This window comes from Podarcis liolepis, assembly GCF_965112155.1.
Source record: "Podarcis liolepis genome assembly, chromosome: 1".
Classification (NCBI taxonomy): Eukaryota; Metazoa; Chordata; class Lepidosauria; order Squamata; family Lacertidae; genus Podarcis; species Podarcis liolepis.
Window position 1 is genome coordinate 23317707 of NC_139554.1, and position 21356 is coordinate 23339062.

At 46.2% G+C, this 21356-nt stretch overlaps 1 protein-coding gene across 3 annotated transcripts in view; it reads left to right on the forward strand.

Moving 5' to 3' along the window:
• The window catches only part of CCDC88C (coiled-coil domain containing 88C), a 103819-nt gene that overhangs the window by 46064 nt on the left and 36399 nt on the right, over positions 1-21356 (forward strand). For all 3 annotated transcript variants that reach the window (XM_083500632.1, XM_083500631.1, XM_083500633.1), the window contains 9 exons: positions 1580-1638; positions 2014-2097; positions 2504-2644; positions 4948-5132; positions 6766-6847; positions 8166-8324; positions 11792-11938; positions 12285-12429; positions 13782-13963. In XM_083500632.1, the coding sequence (XP_083356758.1) occupies positions 1580-1638; positions 2014-2097; positions 2504-2644; positions 4948-5132; positions 6766-6847; positions 8166-8324; positions 11792-11938; positions 12285-12429; positions 13782-13963 (1184 nt within the window). The remainder of the gene's footprint in view (positions 1-1579; positions 1639-2013; positions 2098-2503; positions 2645-4947; positions 5133-6765; positions 6848-8165; positions 8325-11791; positions 11939-12284; positions 12430-13781; positions 13964-21356) is intronic.

The following is a 21356-nucleotide window of genomic DNA, read 5'->3' on the forward strand; positions in this document are numbered from 1 at the left end:
CCAGAGGAAGAAACTGATACAGCTGCTTGCCTGGGAAGCTCTTTCTGTTTCTTCTTTTTGCCTGCCTCTCACCAGTCTCCTTGGCTACTACCGTTGTAGCACTGATAGGCCAGGTATATAGCTTTTGAAAGCCTAAGAAGTAGTTGGCTTGTTGGGCTGGAACTGAAGACCTGGTGTCAGGGTTCAGCCCTGCCCAGACTTCAATCCTGAGGTCTCCTTAGAGGAGGAGCAGCCCCCTGAGCAGATTTTCACACTTGCAGGAGGTCCTAGGAGTGAAGGTCCCAGGACCACCTTTCTGGGTTCCTAGCCAACTCTCAAATTCTGCCTGCCTTGATGTCACCCAGAGCCACAGGAACACAGAAGACAGCATGCCAAGCTTCAGAGTTGTCACTAAACTTACAGTGCTCTTCAACCTTGGGTGGCCAGCTGTTGTTGTAGTGTATCATCTCCCATCATCTCCAGCCAGTTTCTTCAGTGGTGGCAGAGGCAGGTGGAATGCCCACAGGGCTGCTGCCTTAGGGGCTTCTGCCGTCTGAGGCAGCCACCTCAGTCTGCCTAATGGCTGAGCTGGCTCTGGCCTCCATTTTCTTTCTAAGTTCTCAGTCTAAGCTGCTTCACCGCTGAAGGAACAGCTCTCTTCCAAGCGCCCGTCTTTCTGACCCAGACACTTGCGTTCAGATAACCACTAGGTCAAGGACACTCATTGGTGATCTTGAACCATTCTCCACAGACTGATTTTGTTCTGAAGATTTAGAATAGAAAGTACCACTTTGCATTCAGGACATTACAGGTTCAACCCCTGGCATCTCTAGTTAAAAGAACCTTCCAGAACAAGGGTAGGGAATTTCTTATGCCGCAGATCTTTGAGAGCTGATGCTGGTCAGACTGTATGGCAGTACAGTAAATGGGCAGGTGACACATCAGGTTTTATGTGTTCAAATCTCTTGAAATGAGTCTGATTATTTGGTATAGATCAAGGCAGAGATATTTCATGGCGCCTTTATCGTCATGCAGACAAACTGCAGGGAAACAGCAGTCATTTTAATCACATCTAAAAGAAGCTGTGTGAAGAGTCAAGGCGCTTTATTCTCAGCTGAAACAGAAAACTGCTTTTTTTTTTTTAGCAAATAGGTAGGAACACACATGCCAGTACCTTGGGGAAAAGCAACTTGTTTCACATCAGCTATGCGTTGCTGCAAAAATAAATAAATTTGCACTGATTTGCATCAAGTGCAGTAAAACCATCCACTGCCTTTCATTGGTTTTATATTTATATATACTGCTAATTGTGCCAGCTTGTTCTTTGAGTTTTAAAAAGTATTCACAGTGATGAGGTTTGGGGTTTTTTCCCTTAACAGCTACAAGAGCTATGAACTGTAAACACATCATCTCAAAGCTGAAACATTTCTTTTAAAAAGCAAATAAAATTTGATCTGTGACCACAACTGAAATGTAGAGATATGCCGCCTTTTTAATGCTTGTTGCTGAGGAGACGTTGTTAGAAAATCATTGGCCTTTTTCATTTTAATAATCTTCATAATGATTTTCTAATATTTAATGGTCATTTTTCATCTCCTAGGGAAAAGTATGGATGAAATTAAAAAGCTGCTTCTGCTAGTTTTGGGTTGTGCTGTGCAGGTAAGTTTACTCCTAATTTAGCACTATAGTTATAATTAGTAAACCTACTAAGCTAATTACCAATGCAAGTTATTAAATATCCCAGCCACATTTGTTTTATCATTTCCTCTCTAATATTCAGGTTATATAAAAAAAGAAGGTGCAGTGCATTTTCAGTGCTCAATAAACAATTACTGTATTTTTTGCACCATAACACTCACTTTTTTCCTCCTAAAAAGTAAGGGGAAATGTCTGTGAGTGTTATGGAGGGAATGCCTACTGGTGGCATGCCTACGGATTTTCCTCCTCTAAAAACTATGTGCGTGTTATGGTCGGGTGCGTGTTATAGAGCGAAAAATACGGTATGTGATGTGCCTTTTTTGTTCCTCTTGATAGTGTGAAAGAAAAGAAGAATTTATAGAAAGGATAAAGCAACTAGATATTGAAACTCAGGCTGCAATAGTTTCTCATATTCAAGAGGTAAGATTCTCAACTCCTTTGTTCCTGTTCTCTTGTGTTCCAGTGGACTTTCCTCTAACTTCTCATTGAGTACAGGTGGCATTCGTATCATGGCTTTTTGGTTCATGAATGTTTTGCTTTTCCTGTCTATATTAGGGCCATAAATGGGAAATGCAAAAGAAAGATACTCAAATGGGCATAAAAACAAAAACTGGAGCAACTCTTAAATAATAATGCAGAAGTTGGTCTATAATATCACTATTATGTGTTAATGTTAGAGGAAGAAAATATGTGTCATCAAAACCAGCCAGCATGGCCCAAAGTTCGGAGGTGAAGGTTGTTTGAGTGAGGCTGCTCTTCAGGCAAAACTCATGCACAGCTTCCAAAAAAGAGACAAATCTCCTGCTTTTTTCTTTCTTCATTTCAGGTAACCCATAACCAGGAGAATGTATTTGACTTGCAGTGGCTAGAGCTCCCAGATATGGCTCCAGAAGAACTCGAGTCTCTTTCCAGAAATATGGTTTTCCATCTCAAGAGGCTGATCGATGAGAGAGATGAGTGCACAGAGGTATGGATAAAGTATCTTGAATTGCTTTTTATTTATGTTAAAGACAATGCAGTTTGTTTGAAGCATTGTGCTAGACTTTTCTTTTTCTGTTAACCTTTTGCTCTTATATTGATCTCTTCTTTCAAGTACTGGCCGTTTGGGGCCTGTCTTTTTAAATTAATAAATAAAGCCTCTGTTTCTCTCGGCCATGGTCTTAATTAACAGTGCAGGTTTTCCACCTGCGTGTTTCCATAACATGAAGAGCACAGCTTCCTAGTTAAAAACTGAGCCAGATGTACTGAAATCTTTGATGTTTCTGCTTGGCTCACCTTGTATCTCAGGTGTTCTACATAATATGCAGAATGAGGCGATAAAGTTTTGGACTGTGCCATTTCAGACTGCAGGTGTGGGCAGGATCATGACTTTTGAATGCTTCCCCAGGTAAAATTATCCAGTAAGTCCAATAAGCAGCTCAGGACCAGCAAGTGTCGGCTTTCTTTGCTGTATCATGATTATTGCTTATTGCTGTTGGGCATGTGAGATAAAGTAGTGCATTTGGGAGAAGGCAGTTCTCTCTTTTACAAGCTAGATTACTGCAGGCAGAGAGCTTTTTGTGTGCAGGACTATGCATAAAATAACAAAACAAAACAGCCTCCATCTGCAGTCTGAAGTGGCACAGAACACAAATTAACCACCTTGCTCTGTGTTCTGACTTGCTTCTTGACAACCAAGTTATTTTCATTCCCTCTCTGCACTCTTTGCTCTTGACTTAGCACCCTAAAAAGCCTTCCTCCTGATTCTTGCCAAATACACTTGGGCCAGGCTAGATGTGATAGCAGTAGGGCCCAACTTGTAAATGTGGATCTGTCCTGATCACATCAGGAATCATGAGAGGGATGAGAGGGCTGGTTTTAAGAGCAAAAGGACATGTGGGTGAGTGTTTTCTCTCTCATCTTGCCTCTCCACAGTCTAGGGACTCAGCTACATTAGTAAAGAAAAATACCGGTAGTTTTAAACGCGTTGTATTACCGTGACACCAGATGGCGCTGTGGAGTCCCATTTCCCATTATGAGGTTTACAACACTTTTTCGCAAAACATTTTTTTGATGTGTCTAGATCCAGCCTAGCTCTTCCCCTCCCCCTGACACTTTTCAGTTGGGTGCAGTCCTGGTATCGGAACTCAGTGGAGAGGAAAGCGTGCAGGCGGGAGATAAGCTGCAAGGTGCCAGCCAGTTCTCTTCTCCCCCCCCCACCCCAATTTACATACTTGAGGCAGATCTACATTTCAAGTGATGAATCTGCATCTGCTGTATATGACTGTAGGTTTGGGTAAGGGATGACAAGACCCTTTTTCATAACCAGCTTGGTCTTTTTATGCTCAAATATGGAATTTTTTGGAAGCAGTGTAAAGGATGCTGCCCCCATGCTGTTGTAAATGTATATTATTTTCCATACTGTGTTCGTTAGAAGCTGTACATCAAATACGAAGCAGTTTACATTAACATAAAGGTCTTTATAAGGACGCATCTTATATTGTAGTAACTGAAAAGAAGAGAAGGGGCAGATTTCCCCAGATCTCAAAAAGAGATTGGGATTCGTTAGCCTAGGAAAAAGGCCAAGAAGCCTAAGGACATATGACGTTGTTATAATTCTCAAATTGTATAATAAGCCATCTCAACAACCACTTCAAAAGTTTACAGAACTCTGAATGAAAAAATAATTCCATGTAGGAATTGGCAAGTACCCTGCCCTCTTAGCTCCAGCCGTTGACTGCTGAGATGTGTATTTTCAAGACCCACCCTTGTTTTGTGGTTGCATTTTTTTAATCGTTAAGTTTTCAGACTCCTTTTAATGTATTTTAAATTGCTGTAAGCTGCCCTGAGACCTTAGGGTGAAAGGTGGTTCATAAGTTAAAATGCTACTATTACGACTACTAATAACAGCAACTACTACTACATGGTCCTTCGTGGACCGTGACTTCTGATCATTGTGCATTTGTCTATTTCACTGGCTGTGCACTCACTTTAGACAATGTACAGCTTTCTACCGTATGTGTGCACAGAGAAAGAGGTGTGACAATTGCATGGGGACGTAGTGGTCTGCTTTGCACATCACAATAAGCCGAATTATGGCTTGCCATGAATGTGGGGAACCTTTGGCACCATTGCGTACTTTATTTCTGTGCTAGTGCAACTAAAGCTTTCTGTGTCCAAATCTTCCTATAAAGTCATCGACTTTCATAAAGTAGTCTGAGATCCTTTTATGAATGGAGCTATGTGCAAGCTGTATTCTTCACATGGGTTGTTTTGTTTGTTTGTTCCCAGCTCATTGTGGATCTCACTCAGGAGAGAGATTACCTGCAATCCCAACAGCCGCCCAGTCCATTAAAAACTTCCAGCCCAGCCTCTTCGCCAAACCCAGCCAGCCGCCTCTCCAATGAGGACAAACAGCATCTGTCTGTGGAGCTGGCAGACACAAAGGCTAAACTAAGGAGGATCAGGCAGGAGCTGTAAGTACTGACACTAAGCCCCTGGAGCTGCTGGAGAACTATTGGCCTCTTGGTGTCCTTCGATAACACAGAACTGCATGCACAGTGTGTAGCATTTAGCTTCAGTGTACAGTGGTACCTCGGGTTACAGACGCTTCAGGTTACAGACGCTTCAGGTTACAGACTCTGCTAACCTAGAAATAGTACCTTGGGTTAAGAACTTTGCTTCAGGATGAGAACAGAAATCGTGCGGCGGCAGTGGGAGGCCCCATTAGCTAAAGTGGTGCTTCAGGTTAAGAACAGTTTCAGGTTAAGAATGGACCTCCAGAACGAATTAAGTTCTTAACCCGAGGTACCACTGTACTGATCAGTACTGGTAAGTCCTGCATTTAGCTGTACTTACAGAACAGGGCGCTCAGTCTCCCCTGCTGCCTTCCTGAAGAAAGCACTTCGGGGTTCACTTGTTTTCCACAACACACGCCTGCTTTTGCACACTTGCTCATCAACCCACTACATTTTCTTACCTTCACACAGTCTGCATTCTTAAAAATGTATATACCAGGGTTTCCCAAATTTGGATTTCCAGCTGTTTTTGGACTACAACTCCCATCTTCCCTAGCAGGACCCCTCCTCAGGGATGATGGGAATTGTAGTACAAAAACTGCTGGAGACCCAAGTTTGGGAAACCCTGGCATATAGAGAAAAGAAGACGGAAAGTGGTGGAAGTTGTCGCTGTAAATATTTGAATGATCATGTGACACAGACAGATGGCAAGGTGGCTTTTCCTGCATTTATATGCTTCAGGGCAGAAGGCCACATCTCACTTGACATGGCTGCTGCCAGAAGCTGCATTATCTTGCCACACCTGCATCCCCCAACCCTCACCTGCAACAGTCCACGATGCTGAGTCCTAACTACTCATGTGCTAACAAAGATGCACGTCTTTATTCATGGTCCTGCTGTTTCCCTGTGTGCAGTTTTAGCAGGACCTGCCCAATACATTTTGCTGGCTGGGGCAAAGGGCGATTTGGCACCCCACACCCACTTCAGTTCATGTATGGAATCTGGCAACACTGGGAGCTGAGCCTTTTTTTGACACTAGCAGTGGGACAGCAGCCTCAACTGCACATGAAGGCAGCTGGTTAGCTTGGGGTGGAGGGGCATACACACCAGGCTATGTGCAGCACGCAGCTCTTTCCTCTCCTCTCCTTGGCACCTGCAGCCTGAGCCAGCTGTCCCACTCTGCCTAATGGTAGAGATGGCACTGAGTTCTTTAAAAAAAGCACCATGAAGATATAACACCAGATAGCATTATTTTGCCTTGCCTCTTTTTCTTTTCTTTTCCTGTTTTTACTTACCCCTTCCCATGTGTCATTGTTACTGTTGATTCTCTTTATTTTTTGATGTATACATTTTTTTTTGTTCTTGGTTGGTAATGGATAAACCAGAAAATTAAATGACTTTTTTTAATACTGTAGTTTGAAACTGCTTTTTAGTAGTATGTGGTGCTTGCTAAATTTGGTAAATTAGCAACAAGAGAACTTGAATCGTACCACATTTCTCATCTAGGCCTAGATATGGGATATTCACAGTGCCTTAATGGTTCTTGGGACTAATGTGGCAAGATCTTAATCAACTTTTATGAACTCTTTAGGGAAGAAAAATCGGAGCAACTTGTTGACACTAGACATGAAGTAGATCAGCTAGTCCTGGAACTGCAGAAAATAAAGCAAGAGGTAAGGAAATCTATGCAGAAGTGCTATTCAGTTCAGAGGTGGGGAACCTTTTTTCAGCCAAAGAGCAGCATTCCTTTGTGAGAACCTCATGCCTGTGGTGGGTGGGGCCAGAGGCAAAAGTGGGTGGAGCAATGGAATGTGGCTACATTCCAGCCATACAAGGTCGAATCCCCACGACAGGGTGAGCACCCGTTGCTCTGTCCCAGCTCCTGCCAACCTAGCAGTTCAAAAGCATACCAGTGCAAGTAGATAAATAGGTACTGCTGCGGCGGGAAAGTAAACAGTGTTTCCATGCGCTCTGGTTCCTGTCATGGTGTTCCCTTGCACCAGAAGCAGTTTAGTCATGCTGGCCACATGACCCAGAAAGCTGTCTGTGGACAAACACCTGCTCCCTCAGCCTGAAGAGCAAGATGAGCGCTGCACCCCATAGTCGCCTTTGATGGGACTTAACTGTCCAGGGGTCCTTAACCCTTCACCTTACCTAGTCCAACCCCCTGCGATGCAAGAATCTCACCTAAAGCATCCATGACTGATGACCATTCCACCCCTGCTTAAAAACCTCAAATGAAGGAGAATCCATGGTCTTCCAAGGGAGTCTGTACCGCTGTTGAACAACTATTACCGAAATGCCGCTCTTAAATTCTTTTGGCCTATTTCTATTAAGTATGCAAGCATTTTTGTTACTCAGATCTTAAGCAGATAGTTTTACCTGAAGCATAGAATGCCAAAACTTAACTGTCAGAGGATATGGTGGACAAAGCAGTTGCTTAAATGACTAAAAAGGAATGAAACAGATTCATGGAGTAGAAGTCTGTTAGTGACTCTTAGTCATGTTAGCTACATAGAAACTCCATGTTCAGAACCGTATGCTCAAGATTTCCCGTTGCTGTGGAACGGTGGTGGCAGAGGACTATGGACTTTGTGATACTGATCTATTATTTTTATGCTGTATTTTTGGATATCACTTATGGTATATGTTTTTAAAATATGAAGCAGCCTAGAAATGCTTTAAAATAAATAATGAAATAAACAGGAAGTATTGGGGGTTTTTTTCAGGGGTGGCACCCATCCATTGCAATGCCCTCCTGCTTTTTTATGGCTTTGGCATTTTCTTATGGTGGTTTAGTGCATTTTGTGGAGTTCTTTTCATTATATGCATATTTTAGTGTTGCAAGCCATTTTTAGGGGAAGTGGACATGGAGGACGGGGGTGAAACAAGTTTCTACATAAGCAGATAAAATGAGTGTCCATCATTAAAGTGTTTTAAAACTTTGCTGTGCTAGTTTTTTCTCCTTTTTTGGTTTTTGTTTTAACTCAGAACATTAACCTCATGGCAGATGCCCGCTCTGCTCGGGCCTATAGAGATGAACTGGATTCCTTAAGAGAAAAAGCAAACAGAGTGGAGAGGCTTGAAATGGAGCTGGTCCGGTGTAAAGAGAAACTGCATGATGTGGATTTCTACAAAGCACGGATGGAGGCAAGTCAGGTTTTTAACCAGGAGTTTATGTATTTAGATATATTTAAAAAATGTACCACTAAATATAATAAACGATCTCAAAAATATGTAATAAAGGTGCATTCTGTTTCCCACAATGGTCAGCCAGATGCCTACAGGAAGCCCACAAGCAGGTCCAACGCGCAATGCCTTCTCCTGCTCACCATCCCCAACAACTGGTATGCCTCTCCTTCAACGCCAGTATGTACCTCACCCTTGAAATGGTCCCTAGGAAAACATGGCGGCAAATAGCATTAGAGAGGAGTGAGTCCTCTGCCAGCCTGCGGCTCAAACTACATCCCCAGTTGCTGCCTCTTCTGCTCCACAACAAGTTCCGACAAGCAGGAAGAACTGAGGGGACAAGATGGCGGAGTCATCGCTCTAGCCATTGCTTCAGCCCAGGGTTGCCTCCGCTTAAAGCTGCAGAAATCTTAAATCTCCCTTGTCTCCATATGACTGCCTATACCAGCCTGACAGCAGAGGACCTTTACGTTTGTGTTTTCACTAGTAATAGTTGGAATTGTGAGGCATTAGTGTTGAGCCTGTCAGAATTTGAGGGAGCTTCTCTCACCTGTAGAAAAGTCTGTGGCCCTCACTCCTCTTCATAAAATTGAATGCTAAAGGAGCGTGTTTCTCTCAAAACAGTGCTATGCTTCAGCCCATGAGCGCTGCTTTTGCCATCCATGGTTGCTTCATTTTGAGAAAGTAACTGAGTGCTGTTTTAATTTGACAAGCCTTCCAGGAAGCAGCAAGGTGCATGTGGTCTGTAGGCCGCCCTGCTGTGTAATCCCAATGTAGTGTGTGTTAATAATGCACAGAAGAGCAGTGTTAGTCCATTTCCTCTGAGGAGGAGATTCCAGCCCGTCATAAATATGCCATGGCATTCCTCTGCATTGAGTACCATGCTGCTCCTGGAGACTGGATTCTTTCAGAAGCTAGGGAATCTCTGCTTGAGTCCCCTGCTGCAAACACCAGTCAAGATTCCCCAGAAGAAAATGAGAAGTGAGTGGAATAAAAATGAATACCAGTATGCAGTTTTTAAAAGTGCACACAGAGAGTGGTGTTTTAATACTAAACTGTAGTATTCACACACACACACCCCACCTCCCAAGCTATGAAGTCATCTGTGCAGTTGTTTTAGTTAGTTACCAAAGAAATTGTGATTAATGGCTTTTTTGTTAATTAAAGTAGAGAATAAATCTTTAGGCAGGCATTGTTTGTCTTTTATTGCTTACCTAACACAAATATGATTTGCAGCTAAGTGCCCTTTGAGGTCAATGCCACAGGGTACATTTTCCAGGCTCTGACTTGCAGCTTTATAGTTTTGTGGAGTAATTATTTCAATTAAAATGTTGCTTGTAGGCAAAGTTTGAACAGTGGTTTCACTATGTGAATGATACAGGCCACCTAAAGCAGAATTTCATCTGATTCCAACAAACTGCGGCCAAGTCAGCTTTAAACCATGCTTTATTAAGCTGGCTTGTTGCAATCAGCTGTAGTTAGGAATAAGCACAGTTTAGGGTTTATATTAACTTCTGGCATGATAAACCATGGTGCATCATATCAAGAATAAGGCACATCAAACCTCAGGCTCATGCCTTCACCTTCCTTTTTTACCATACTGGAGGGCATGAGCCCGAGACTTGCTGTGACTCTTTCTTGACACAGTAAACCATGATTTATTACCATGATGTCCAAGCTGACCTATCGATTTGACCAACCGTTAAACCTTCAACACATTCACTGATTCTTTTCAGAACTAATTAAGGATTAGATATGTGCTGTTCTTTCAAGTGCTTTCACCTGTTTAATACTATGTAAAACAAGTATCAGTCTGCAGTTCTGTGCACACTTACTTGGGAGTAAGGCCCATTGAACTTTCTTCCAAGTATATGTGTTTAGGGTTACGCTGCAAATACAGAGCTAAATATTGCACTACAGCCTCATGTAAGCTTAGGCTGACCTGCCTCCTTGTTGCAAAGTGCCCTTAAAAGAGGTTCTAAACACATGTTGGCCTTGCAAAGACGACTCTGAGGGGAAGCAGAGCGTTTCTGTAATACATTTGAGCAGGGGAAGCAACCTGCGGGCCTCTGTCCCTTCCCCACAGCAAAGCCTCTCCTCCTAAGGCAGTGGCGTAGCGTGGGGGGTGCCAGGGGTGCCAGCCGCACCGGGCGCAACATTTGGGGGGGCGCGTTTGGCCGGCCCTCCTTGAGGAAGCAGGAACCCCACTGTCCAGGTGGAGAGACCTCCTCCCGCCGCCAGCCTTCGGAAGGCTGCTCCGAAGCCTGGCGGTGGGGCAGAGAGCAGTGGCGTAGCGTGGGGGGTGCAGGGGGTGCACGCCGCCTGCCATGCCGCCCTGGCTGCTTCAACCGCGTCCGACAGCCGGCTCGAGGCTCCTTCCGGCCGGGTCTCCCGACGGGGCGCTGCGGGCGGAGGCTCCGGCACCAAGCGCCACGCCGCCCAGGCTCGGGTCGCTGTCTGGACGCGCGCAGCCCGCCAAACGTGCCAGCGGCGGCGCTCTAGTGCCTGCGCGCCAAGACCGCCCACCCGCCCCGACGGGGCCCCCCCTCACCCGCGCTGGAGGCCGGCCGACGCACTGGCCCCAGAGCCGCCCCCTCCCCGCGCCAGAAAGAAGCCGCGTCGGGACTAGCCGGGCCGGGGAGGGAGACTGAGAAGGCTGCGCCGCGACGCCCAAAGATGCGCGTCTTGGCGCAAAGGGGCCCGCGGCACCCAGACGCGGAAGGGACCCTCTCCCCCTGACCCGCCACTGAACTGCAATTTCCAGCTCCCTTGGCAAATCCCAGTCCCCAATCCCCAAGATGCTTTATTTGAGGCAGGGGTCCTTTAATTGCAAAAACAACACCACGGAGGGCAGTAGTCACCAGAGTAGAGCCGTCAGTATTAATGACCATGGTTAGGGGTTAGGGGGCGCAAATTACTTGCCTTGCCCCGGGTTTGGGGGCACAAATTACTTGCCTTGCCCCGGGTGCTGATAACCCACGCTACGCCGCTGTCCTAAGGGCACCAAGCTATTGCATATGGCTGTTGTATAACATATATTTTGGTGCTAAGTCATGGTATTTTTTTTGTCTTCCTCTTTCTCATGAAAATGAGATGGAAGGATTTTAATATTGGTTCATTCTTTTGAAGGATGCCAGTTAACTTTAGCATTTCATTTGTTATCTAGTTAATGGTTTTAACATATGGATTTTGCTGATCTGAGTAAATTTCCTGCTCTGCAAGTTATTTCTGTCTTTCTACAATTTCCATATCAAAAGTGGCCTGGTCTTGTGATTCTCGAAAGTCAAACTTCTGCTAGGAAAACAAGAGTCTTTTAATTCAAGAATGATGTTGCAGCACACGAAGATTAAATTTCAGTACATTAAAATTACCTGCCATTTGAAGTCTCAGTGAAACCATCCTTTACTTTGTGAATTTGCCATTTTCAGGAGCTTCGAGAAGACAACATCATATTAATGGAAACAAAGACGATGCTGGAAGAGCAGCTGATGATCGCAAGAGCTCGTGGTGATAAATTGCATGAAGCTGAGAAGGAAAACTTGCAGCTGAAATCCAAGCTTCATGACATAGAGCTGGTATGGTGACGTGTTCTTAATTATCAATGGGAATTTTCTTTTAAAAACTAATTATTATTATTATTTTTGAGTGAGAGCTACGATAATACACATCTTTCCTCCAGAATGAAATGCCCAGTTCTTCAGCCTGAGGGCCAAATATTCTCCCACCAATGATATCCATGATCATGCTGGGGATTCTCCCTGTGAGCAGTTTGGCTGGAGAGACTACAGCTCTCCACATGCAGCAGGATGAAAAAATTGTCCATCGTTGTCTTTAGTACATAGCAGCCTTTGCTAGGTATAAATGCTAAGTCTCCAAGCTCGATTATTGTTATGTCTTTCTGTGTTGCCCCTTCTCCACTAGGACAGGGATACGGACAAGAAGAGGATTGAGGAGCTGCTGGAAGAGAATATGGTGCTGGAAATTGCACAGAAGCAAAGCATGAACGAATCTGCACACCTGGGCAGGGAACTGGAGCAGCTGTCAAAGAGCACAGATCTCTCTGATAGTAAGTGACATGGGGTGGTTTGGCACATAGCTGCCTGCCCATTTTTTTGTTTTTACTCTGGTTTAGATACACATAACGAAGGAGGCTTCCCCAGTAAGTGCTTCTCTCTTGTATCTAGGTCCTCTCTCATACATCTTTTCCTTTTCAATCTTTTTTTAAAAAACCCAGGCCATCTCTGGCATCGGGCAAGGTGAAGCAGCTTCCCCCAGGTGGCAAATTCTGGGCTTCTGTAAAGACTAGCAAATTGGCAATTATGATGCTCATTATCTTTTACCAGCTTGGGTGAGGCACTATTTGAATCTTCTGCCTTGAGCACCAAAACATATCAGGCCTTGCCTGCTTGAAAGGGCGACCAGAAGCACACCTTACAGTGTCTCGCCAGTTTTTCAGCACTTTGCAGTAACACATCTTGCTGCTGGCAGAAGCACTGGCTATTTAATTAATAACTTTCTGAATGGTGGATTTTCTTGGATGATGGCCTAATAGAAATGCCTCTGGTTCTGTAGGTAGCCAGATGCAAACATCTGGGCGTGATTTATAAAGCAGTTAATTTCAGGTGCTGTTAATATAATATTAAATGGGGGAATCTGTTCTTTTATACCCATAGTTCCTCACTAGCTTTCTCTGCTGCTAGTGATCCAATGGGCTGATACATATGTAATGCTGATTCCCTTGAAACCACTGTGCATATATTTTGTTAAATAACAATTATCTAAGGAGGTCGTGAGCCTTTGGGAGGGTGTGCCCCCACCTGAGGCGATTCTTCTGCTGTGAAATTCCCCAACGTCTGAGACAAAATGACTGTGGATGTTATTACTGTGAAATTCCTTTGAGATACTTTATTGGATTGTGATTCATAAATGGAATTTTAAAGGCAAAAAATTATTATAAATAGTGAGTCCATAATTCTGCATAAAGATATACATGATCACCAGTATCCTTAATAACAAATCATAGTAAATAGTGATATGTATCTTGCTAGGATTTATTTGTTTTTAAGGATATTGATGATAATGTGTTTGACTTAAAAATATATTAAAGGAATTATTATCTTCCTTTAAATCAATTCCATTTAAATTGCATCTTCTGTACTCAGCTGATCAGTTGGTTATAGTAATCAATAAAAAAACTGTTTTTATGAATGAAAAGAAGAAATAATTTTCATGGTGTTTTAGAATGAAAGGGCATATAATTCTCAGAAGTGAGAATTCTCTCCTTTCCCCTCTTGTTTTTAAAGAGTTGAGTATTGATGCAAGTCAGGTGATAACACATGGGGTTAATCCTATCCTGGATATAGATGCAGGCATACAAATGTTCTACAGTCTTGTATTCTGAATGTTGTATTTCAACAGCAAGGAAGTCTTTTGTCTTTGAACTGAATGAATGTGCATCAAGTCGCATCTTGAAGCTCGAAAAGGATAACCAGAGTCTGCAAAATATTATCCAAGAGCTCAGGGATGCATCGGTAACCTCTGAAGAGAGTAGCCTTAAATTTGTGGAGCTACAAAATGAGAATCAGCAGCTTGGCCAAAAGGTAATTAACAAAACATTAATTGAGCGTACCAGGGGCTGTTTGCCACCTTCTCCTTTTTTGTTCTTAAAGGGATTGGTATTGATCCATTCTCTCATAGCAAGATTATTCATTTTCCCTGCTAGGAAACCCAGTACAGTGCTAGTGTGAGCAAGGAAAGATTCTTGTCTTGGACCTTGAAGAGCAGCTGCCAGTCAGAGAAGACATTATCAGACAAGCTGGATTAGTAGTCTTGACTTGGTTTAAGGGAATTTCATTCACGTTCGTATGAGTAGCACAAACTCTCCACTATATAGATGTACAGTATTTAAGACGTTATGGGGCTGATGATGAATACTTGATAGTCTCTGGCTGGTAAGGTAAAGGGGTAAAGGGACCCCTGACCATTAGGTCCAGTCGTGACTGACTCTGAGGTTGCGGTGCTCATCTCACTTTATTGGCCGAGGGAGCCGGCGTACAGCTTCCAGGTCACGTGGCCAGCATGACTAAGCCGCTTCTGGTGAACCAGAGCAGTGCACGGAAGCGCCATTTACCTTCCCGCCAGAGCGGTACCTATTTATCTACTTGCACTTTGATGTGCTTTCTGACTGCTAGGTTGGCAGGAGCTCTGGCTGGTAGCTCTTGACAATTTAACTTTCATAAATTCACTTAAGCCTTCACTATATGTCAGAGTTACAAACAAACCATGGGTATCGAGCCAAATTGCTTTAATTTTTCAACCCCAATGTCTTCAAGAAGAAGCAAGCAGATTAAACAGACATTTCCATTTAATTTCTGGTCCCCTCTGGTGCAAGAATCTTGTGCTCAGCAGTGGATTTATATTCCAGCCTTTGGCAAAACATGCCCCAGGGAGCCACTTCTAGATGTTAAATGATCTTCTCTACATACTAGGCAGGGCTGCTTTATCTAGACATTTCCTGTAATAGTGGCTGATACACATTTGTAATCTGCCAGCCCTTTGCCAATTTCTTTTCTATAACTGAGGGCTTCCCCTAGGCATCTGTCTGGCTGCTGTGCAAACAAGATGCTAGATGAGCCACTGGCCTGATCCATCTATCTGGCTGTTCTCATGTTAGTCCAAGTCCATTGGAGACACCCAGACCTCTGTTCAGATGGAGTAGAGAGATTTTGTATAAAGCATAAAATCATCTGAGGTTGACTCACCAGCTACATTCAAACTTCACACTGAACTGTGGTTTAGTAGTTTGATATAAACAAGGCTTGCGCTCATATACTCTGCGTGGCCATAAGAAGACCAGAAGCTTCCTCTTCCATTTTTAACTGCAGTTTAGCATTAGCATCTATTCTATCTGTAAGCTGCCTTCAGTCCCTGTCTGGGGAAAAGACAGGATATAAATAAATATAACAACAATGTCCAAATCTAGACAAGCTGTGCTTAATCATAAGGATGGTTTACTAAAGCAAGCCTATTTCAAACCGTGATTTGTGAAATTTGCTTGTTTCGGTAACTTCTAATTATGACCAGCAGTGGTTTAGGCATCATGCTAAACTGTGGTTAATTGATACAAAAGCAAAAAACTTCTGCTCTCCTCCTTGCTCAGCCAGGGGAGCTGAGAGAACATGAGCCAACAGCTTCTTCATGTAACCACATTAAGTCCAAACGTAGCCATTAGCAGGGAAAAGGGGGAAATGCTTTCATTGCATAGAGATTACCTAAATTAGCCAGAAGCTTGGCCAACCATACCAGACGGCAGCAGCTGTTTTCAGTGCTTAACATTTTGTATCCACAGACCTCTTCCTCAAAGAAGTCTGCTGGATATTCTACAGGACAAATTCAGTTTATTTTAATTATCCTAAAGGCTATGGGTCCAATGTGTTGAGATATTCCAGAACCTGGTCAGGCTGTAGTGAATATAAAAATAGGCCATTTGTAAGGCTGAGTATTTATTTTGCCAGACAAAGCAGGTGGTGTTTGGTATGTTGATGCTGGAGTGAGCTGGTAATGCTGGATTGGCAACTGGCTGGATTAGAATCAGAAAAATTGGGGGGGGGGGTCCTATCTATTTCTCCCCATCCCAGTTTATTTTAATTTTACATGAATTAATTGGGGAGGATGGGGAGCATTAGAAAAGATGGATTTTAATTAAAACATTAACAGCAGAATTGTATAAAATGAACGAGAGCTTACTCTTTTAAAGCCCTTTGAGCAGGGGTCTCCAATCTGTGGTCCTGTGGTTTGTGGGCCGCCAGTGGTCTGTGAGCTTCATTCAGATGGTTCCCAGCATGCCTGTGAAATTGTGACTGAAGATAGGCAAGGGCACACCTATCTCATTAAATATTTGTACTGATTTTTAATCGTTTTTACTGCTTCTTTTATTGTATTTTATTGTTTTACAATTTGCTTTCTATGGAATTACAGTTGCTACAACAGGCAAGACATCAATGTGTGGTCCACCAAGGTCTTCAAGAAGTGCCTATGGCAGGGGGTGGGGGAGTTTAGGGAACCCCTTACCTCACAGGTAGATAGAACATTCTGTCACAGAAACCCTTCTTTCCTTATGCCAATGCCATTGCAACATTGCCTGGACTTCTTCTGCTACTTTAGCAGTGTGGGGATGAGCTGGACCATCTGAGCTCCCGCATGGCTGCCTTAATATGACAAAAGGGGGGCTACAGTTGTGCCTTCTAGATTGTGTCCAGAGTAGAGGTGTAGAATTTCTGGAAATTTTGAAACCATGGGAGGGTAAACATCTTTTGTTTTGCTTTTAAATCAGACTAATCTTTTGAGCTGTTGCTGTCGTGGAATTATAAAAACTGAAGGTTTGCCCTGCTTGAAACAAGCTTCTCTACCCTTTCACAAGCAAAGGAACCACTTCTTCCTTCTCTCGTGAGAATGGCAAAAATGCGTCTTGCTTGTGTTTGAGAATTTCCATCTCAGTTTTTTGGGTGAGGACTTGCCTGTCCTCAGTGTAACTGTAAAGGAATTGTAATCATCTGACACTGTATATAGTCTTACATAACAGTCTTCCTGTTACATAGTTTTTAGGTAACATTTTGAGGGATAATACTACTTCTTCTTCTTCTTCTTCTTCTTCTTCTTATTATTATTATTATTATTATTATTATTATTATTATTATTATTTCCCCAGCCACTCTGGGTGGCTCCTAACATAATTAATGATGATAATAATTGTTATGTAGTGTAGTTTCCCCCTGGGCCAACAGGGGGATACTGTATATAGTTTTCACTCAGGTCTGTAGATAGTTTTCACTCAGGTCCGCGGCAGTTATTTTAGGCGGGAACTCTGGGCTGTGGTGGTTACAATGTTGACAGCCGGCTGCCTATAAATACAGGCCGGCTGAGCTGTTCTCAGTCAGTTCTATTTCAGCTTACCACAATAAAGAGCTACTTGGAGAAATCGCTGTGCCGGCTGCTATGTCAACCCACGACTTAACACTGGCGACGAGGGTGGGATGGATGGACATCAGAGCACAGCCAGATGCGGCCAGCCTCTGAACTGAGCTGAATCACTGAGCTGAATCACAGAGCGAAATCACTGAGCGAAATCACTGGGCAGCAGAACCCTTTCAGAGCTGACTGTTCTGGCTAGAGCACTGTGTTCCATCCATCGCCCTTCACACCGGCATCGGAATCATGGCTTCACTTGTGCCTCTACCGCCGTTTGCGCCAGCCTCTGAATCATGGGACTCCTACCTCGCTCGGTTCGACTGCTATCTCCAAGCCAACGAGCTGACAGCAGTATCAAAGGATCGGAAGCGGGACCTATTCCTCAGCCTCTGTGGGCCTGAAGTGTTTGAGACGGCCCGAGCGTTGGTTGCGCCTGAAGCAGTCCAGGCAACACCATGGGACACGATCCAAGAGAAGCTCCGCAACCACTACGCACCAAAGCCGTCCAAGATTGCTGCCCGCCATGCGTTCTACCACCGGAACCAGGCAGAGGGGGAGTCAATCAACAACTACACCACCGCCCTGCGACAGGCTGCAATGCACTGTGAGTTCCGAGACTTAGACGATGCCCTGATGGATCGAATCGTCTGCGGGGTCCGGGACATCCATCTGCAACGGCGCCTCCTAGCCAAGCCAGACCTCACGCTACAGAAAGCCATTGAGGAGGCTGTGGCCTCAGAAGCTGCTGAACGCTCCGCCCAGGAGATCCGCAAGTCCAGCAGCCCGCGTCTTGCTAGGGAGCCAGTTCCGGTGCATCATGAAGAGGCCAGCAGTGAGGAGGCATCCTCCAGTGAAGACGATGACGTGCACCAGACAAAGCGGGAGCGCAGGAAGTTCCAACAGAAGTCCAAGGGCCAACCGGAATGTGCTGGCTGCGGAGGCAACCATTCCCGTGCCAAGTGTCGATTCAGAGACGCCATCTGTAGGAAGTGTTCCAGAAGGGGCCACATCGCTAAGGTCTGCCGATCGGCTCCGTCTGACACCCCCCCTTCATCGACTCGCAAGTCCAAGTCTTCACTCCAGTCTGCCAAGGAAAGTTGTTTCGCTCTCACCAACTGCCGCTGCCCGTCTGGAACCACGATTGGCCAAACCGACTCGACTACGCGACGCAAGCTGAACGTCACGGTGCTCATTGAAGGAGCTCCATGTGACATGGAGATCGACACCGGGTCTGCCCTGTCCATCGTGTCATGGAGCACCATCAAAAGACTGGTACCCAGAGTGTCCAAAAGGCAACTCGACTCTCACCGCGTACACCTGAGAGACTACCAGGGAAACGACATTCCCGTGGTAGGCGTTGGCCGGTTCCGGATCGCCTTCAAGGATTTTTCGGGCCTGCTCCGGTTGGTGGTGGTCGAAGGTCAGCGGCCAAGCCTTCTAGGGCTAGACTGGTTTGATGCCCTCGGCCTGGAAGTCACCGGCATCAACTGCATCTCTAACGCAGAGACTGAGGGTCTGGTCAAAGACTTTGCCGAGGTTTTTGACGGCACCTTGGGCCAATATACAGGTACGCCCATCTCCTTTAGCCTTGATCCACAAGTCGCCCCCATCAAGCTAAAGCCACGCCGGGTTCCCTTTGCTCTCAAGGCTAAGGTGGACGAACAACTGGACAAACTGATCGCCCAAGGAGTTTTGGAGCCGGTTGACCACGCAAAGTGGGAAACCCCCATCGTCACGCCTGTCAAGCCAGATGGGTCGGTGAGAATCTGCGCTGACTACAAGTGCACGATCAACAAGGCACTTCAGCAGCATGCTTATCCGGTTCCTGTTGTCCAACACCTGCTGCATTCCCTGGGTGAGGGTAAGGTCTTCGCTAAGCTGGACCTTGCCCAAGCCTATCAACAACTGCCAGTCGATGATGCCACTGCTGAAGCCCAGACGATCGTCACCCACCGGGGGGCATTCCGTTGCCGCCGGTTGCAGTTCGGGGTGAGTGTAGCTCCTGGCATCTTCCAAAGCCTTATGGAGCGTCTCCTGCAAGGGCTTCCGGGCGTGGTACCATATTTTGATGACGTCTTGGTGTCTGCAGACTCACACCAGCAGCTGTTCGAGCGCCTCCGTGCCGTGCTGACCAGGTTCCAGGAGGCCGGGCTCAAGGTAAAGAGGGAGAAGTGCCAGATCGCCGTTCCACAGGTAGAGTTCCTGGGCTATCTTATCGATGCCTCCGGTCTTCATCCAACCACATCCAAGATCCGCGCTATCCAGCAGGCCCCCACCCCAAAGAACAAAACGGAGTTGCAGGCATTCCTGGGGCTGCTGAACTTTTATAACATGTTCCTGCCCCACAAAGCCACAGTGGCTGAGCCTCTTCACCGACTCCTTAGCACTAAGACGCTTTGGGCCTGGGGTCATCGGGAGACGGCGGCCTTCAACGCGGTCAAGGCTCTCCTTTCTTCAGACAGTGTGCTGGTACAGTACAGTGAATCCAGGCCGCTGGTCCTTGCCTGCGACGCCTCACCTTTTGGCATCGGTGCTGTCCTTAGTCACCGTTTTCCAGATGGAAGAGAAGCACCGCTCGCCTACTTTTCCAGGACACTATCTCCGACGGAACGGAATTACAGCCAGCTCGACAAGGAGGCATTGGCACTTGTGGCTGGAGTGAAGAGGTTCCATGAATACCTCTATGGCAGGACTTTTGACCTCATCACTGACCACAAGCCACTCCTGGGCCTCCTCGCCGGTGATCGTCCAACTCCACCGGTCCTCTCACCACGCATGCTGCGATGGACTGTTTTCCTGGCTGCCTACCACTACCGGCTCATCCATCGCCCGGGAAAATCGATGGGCCATGCCGACGCCCTCAGCCGTTGCCCTCTTCCAGCATTTGTGGAAGACCCGGCTCCAGCTTCATCGCTCCTTCTGATTGAGGATCTTCCGGCAGCGCCTGTATCGGCTGCCACTGTGGCCTCCGCATCTGCCCAGGATCGCACCATCAGCCGGGTGCTCAACTGGGTGTGGAGGGGGTGGCCACAAGGGCCTTTTGCATCGGAGTTCCAGCCCTTCGCAACCAGACAACATGAACTCTCAGCTCATCGCGGCTGCCTGCTGTGGGGAGACCGCGTCGTGATTCCCCAGGGACTCCGTCAGCGCGTCCTGGAGGCTCTGCACGTTGGCCACCCGGGAATTGTCAAAATGAAGGCGTTGGCTCGGTGTTACGTCTGGTGGCCTAATATGGACGATGCCATCACTGCCTGGGTGTCCGCCTGTCAAGCGTGCCAGGAGTCGAGGCCTGCACCACCGGCAGCTAAGGGACACACCTGGGAGACGCCAAAGACACCCTGGTCGAGGGTGCACATTGATCTGGCTGGTCCCTTTCATGGCCGGACCTTTATGGTAGTGGTGGACGCCTATTCCAAATGGCTGGAGGTCGCCCTGATGCCCTCCACCACTACCGAAGCTGTCATCCGGGTGCTGCGAGGCCTGTTTGCAACGCATGGGTGTCCTGATGTCCTTGTCTCTGACAACGGACCGCAGTTCACGTCAGGCACGTTTGAGCGGTATCTTTTGGGACTGGGCATCCGCCATGCCCTAACGGCACCCTTTCATCCATCCAGCAACGGGCAAGCGGAAAGAATGGTGCGCTCGACAAAAGAGGCACTGGCGCGCCTGGACCGGGGAGACTGGCATGAGCGGGTCGCCGAATACTTGTTCGTGCAACACATCACCCCTCATGCGGCCACAGGGAGGAGTCCTGCTGAACTGCTTATGGGCCGCCGCCTCAGGTCACCGCTCGACCGGCTACACCCAGACTTTGCCGTGGCTGAACCCCCAGGCTGTGCCAATGCACCACGGTCATTTGTCCCAGGAAACCAGGTCTTTGCCCGGAACTATGTGGGGGACATCCCTTGGGTGCCAGCCACAGTAGTGGGAGTCACTGGACCTCGCTCGTACCAGGTGGCACTCGAAGACGGACGCTTGTGGCGACGGCACATAGATCAGCTTAGGCGCAGGGTTGGGGACTTGGAC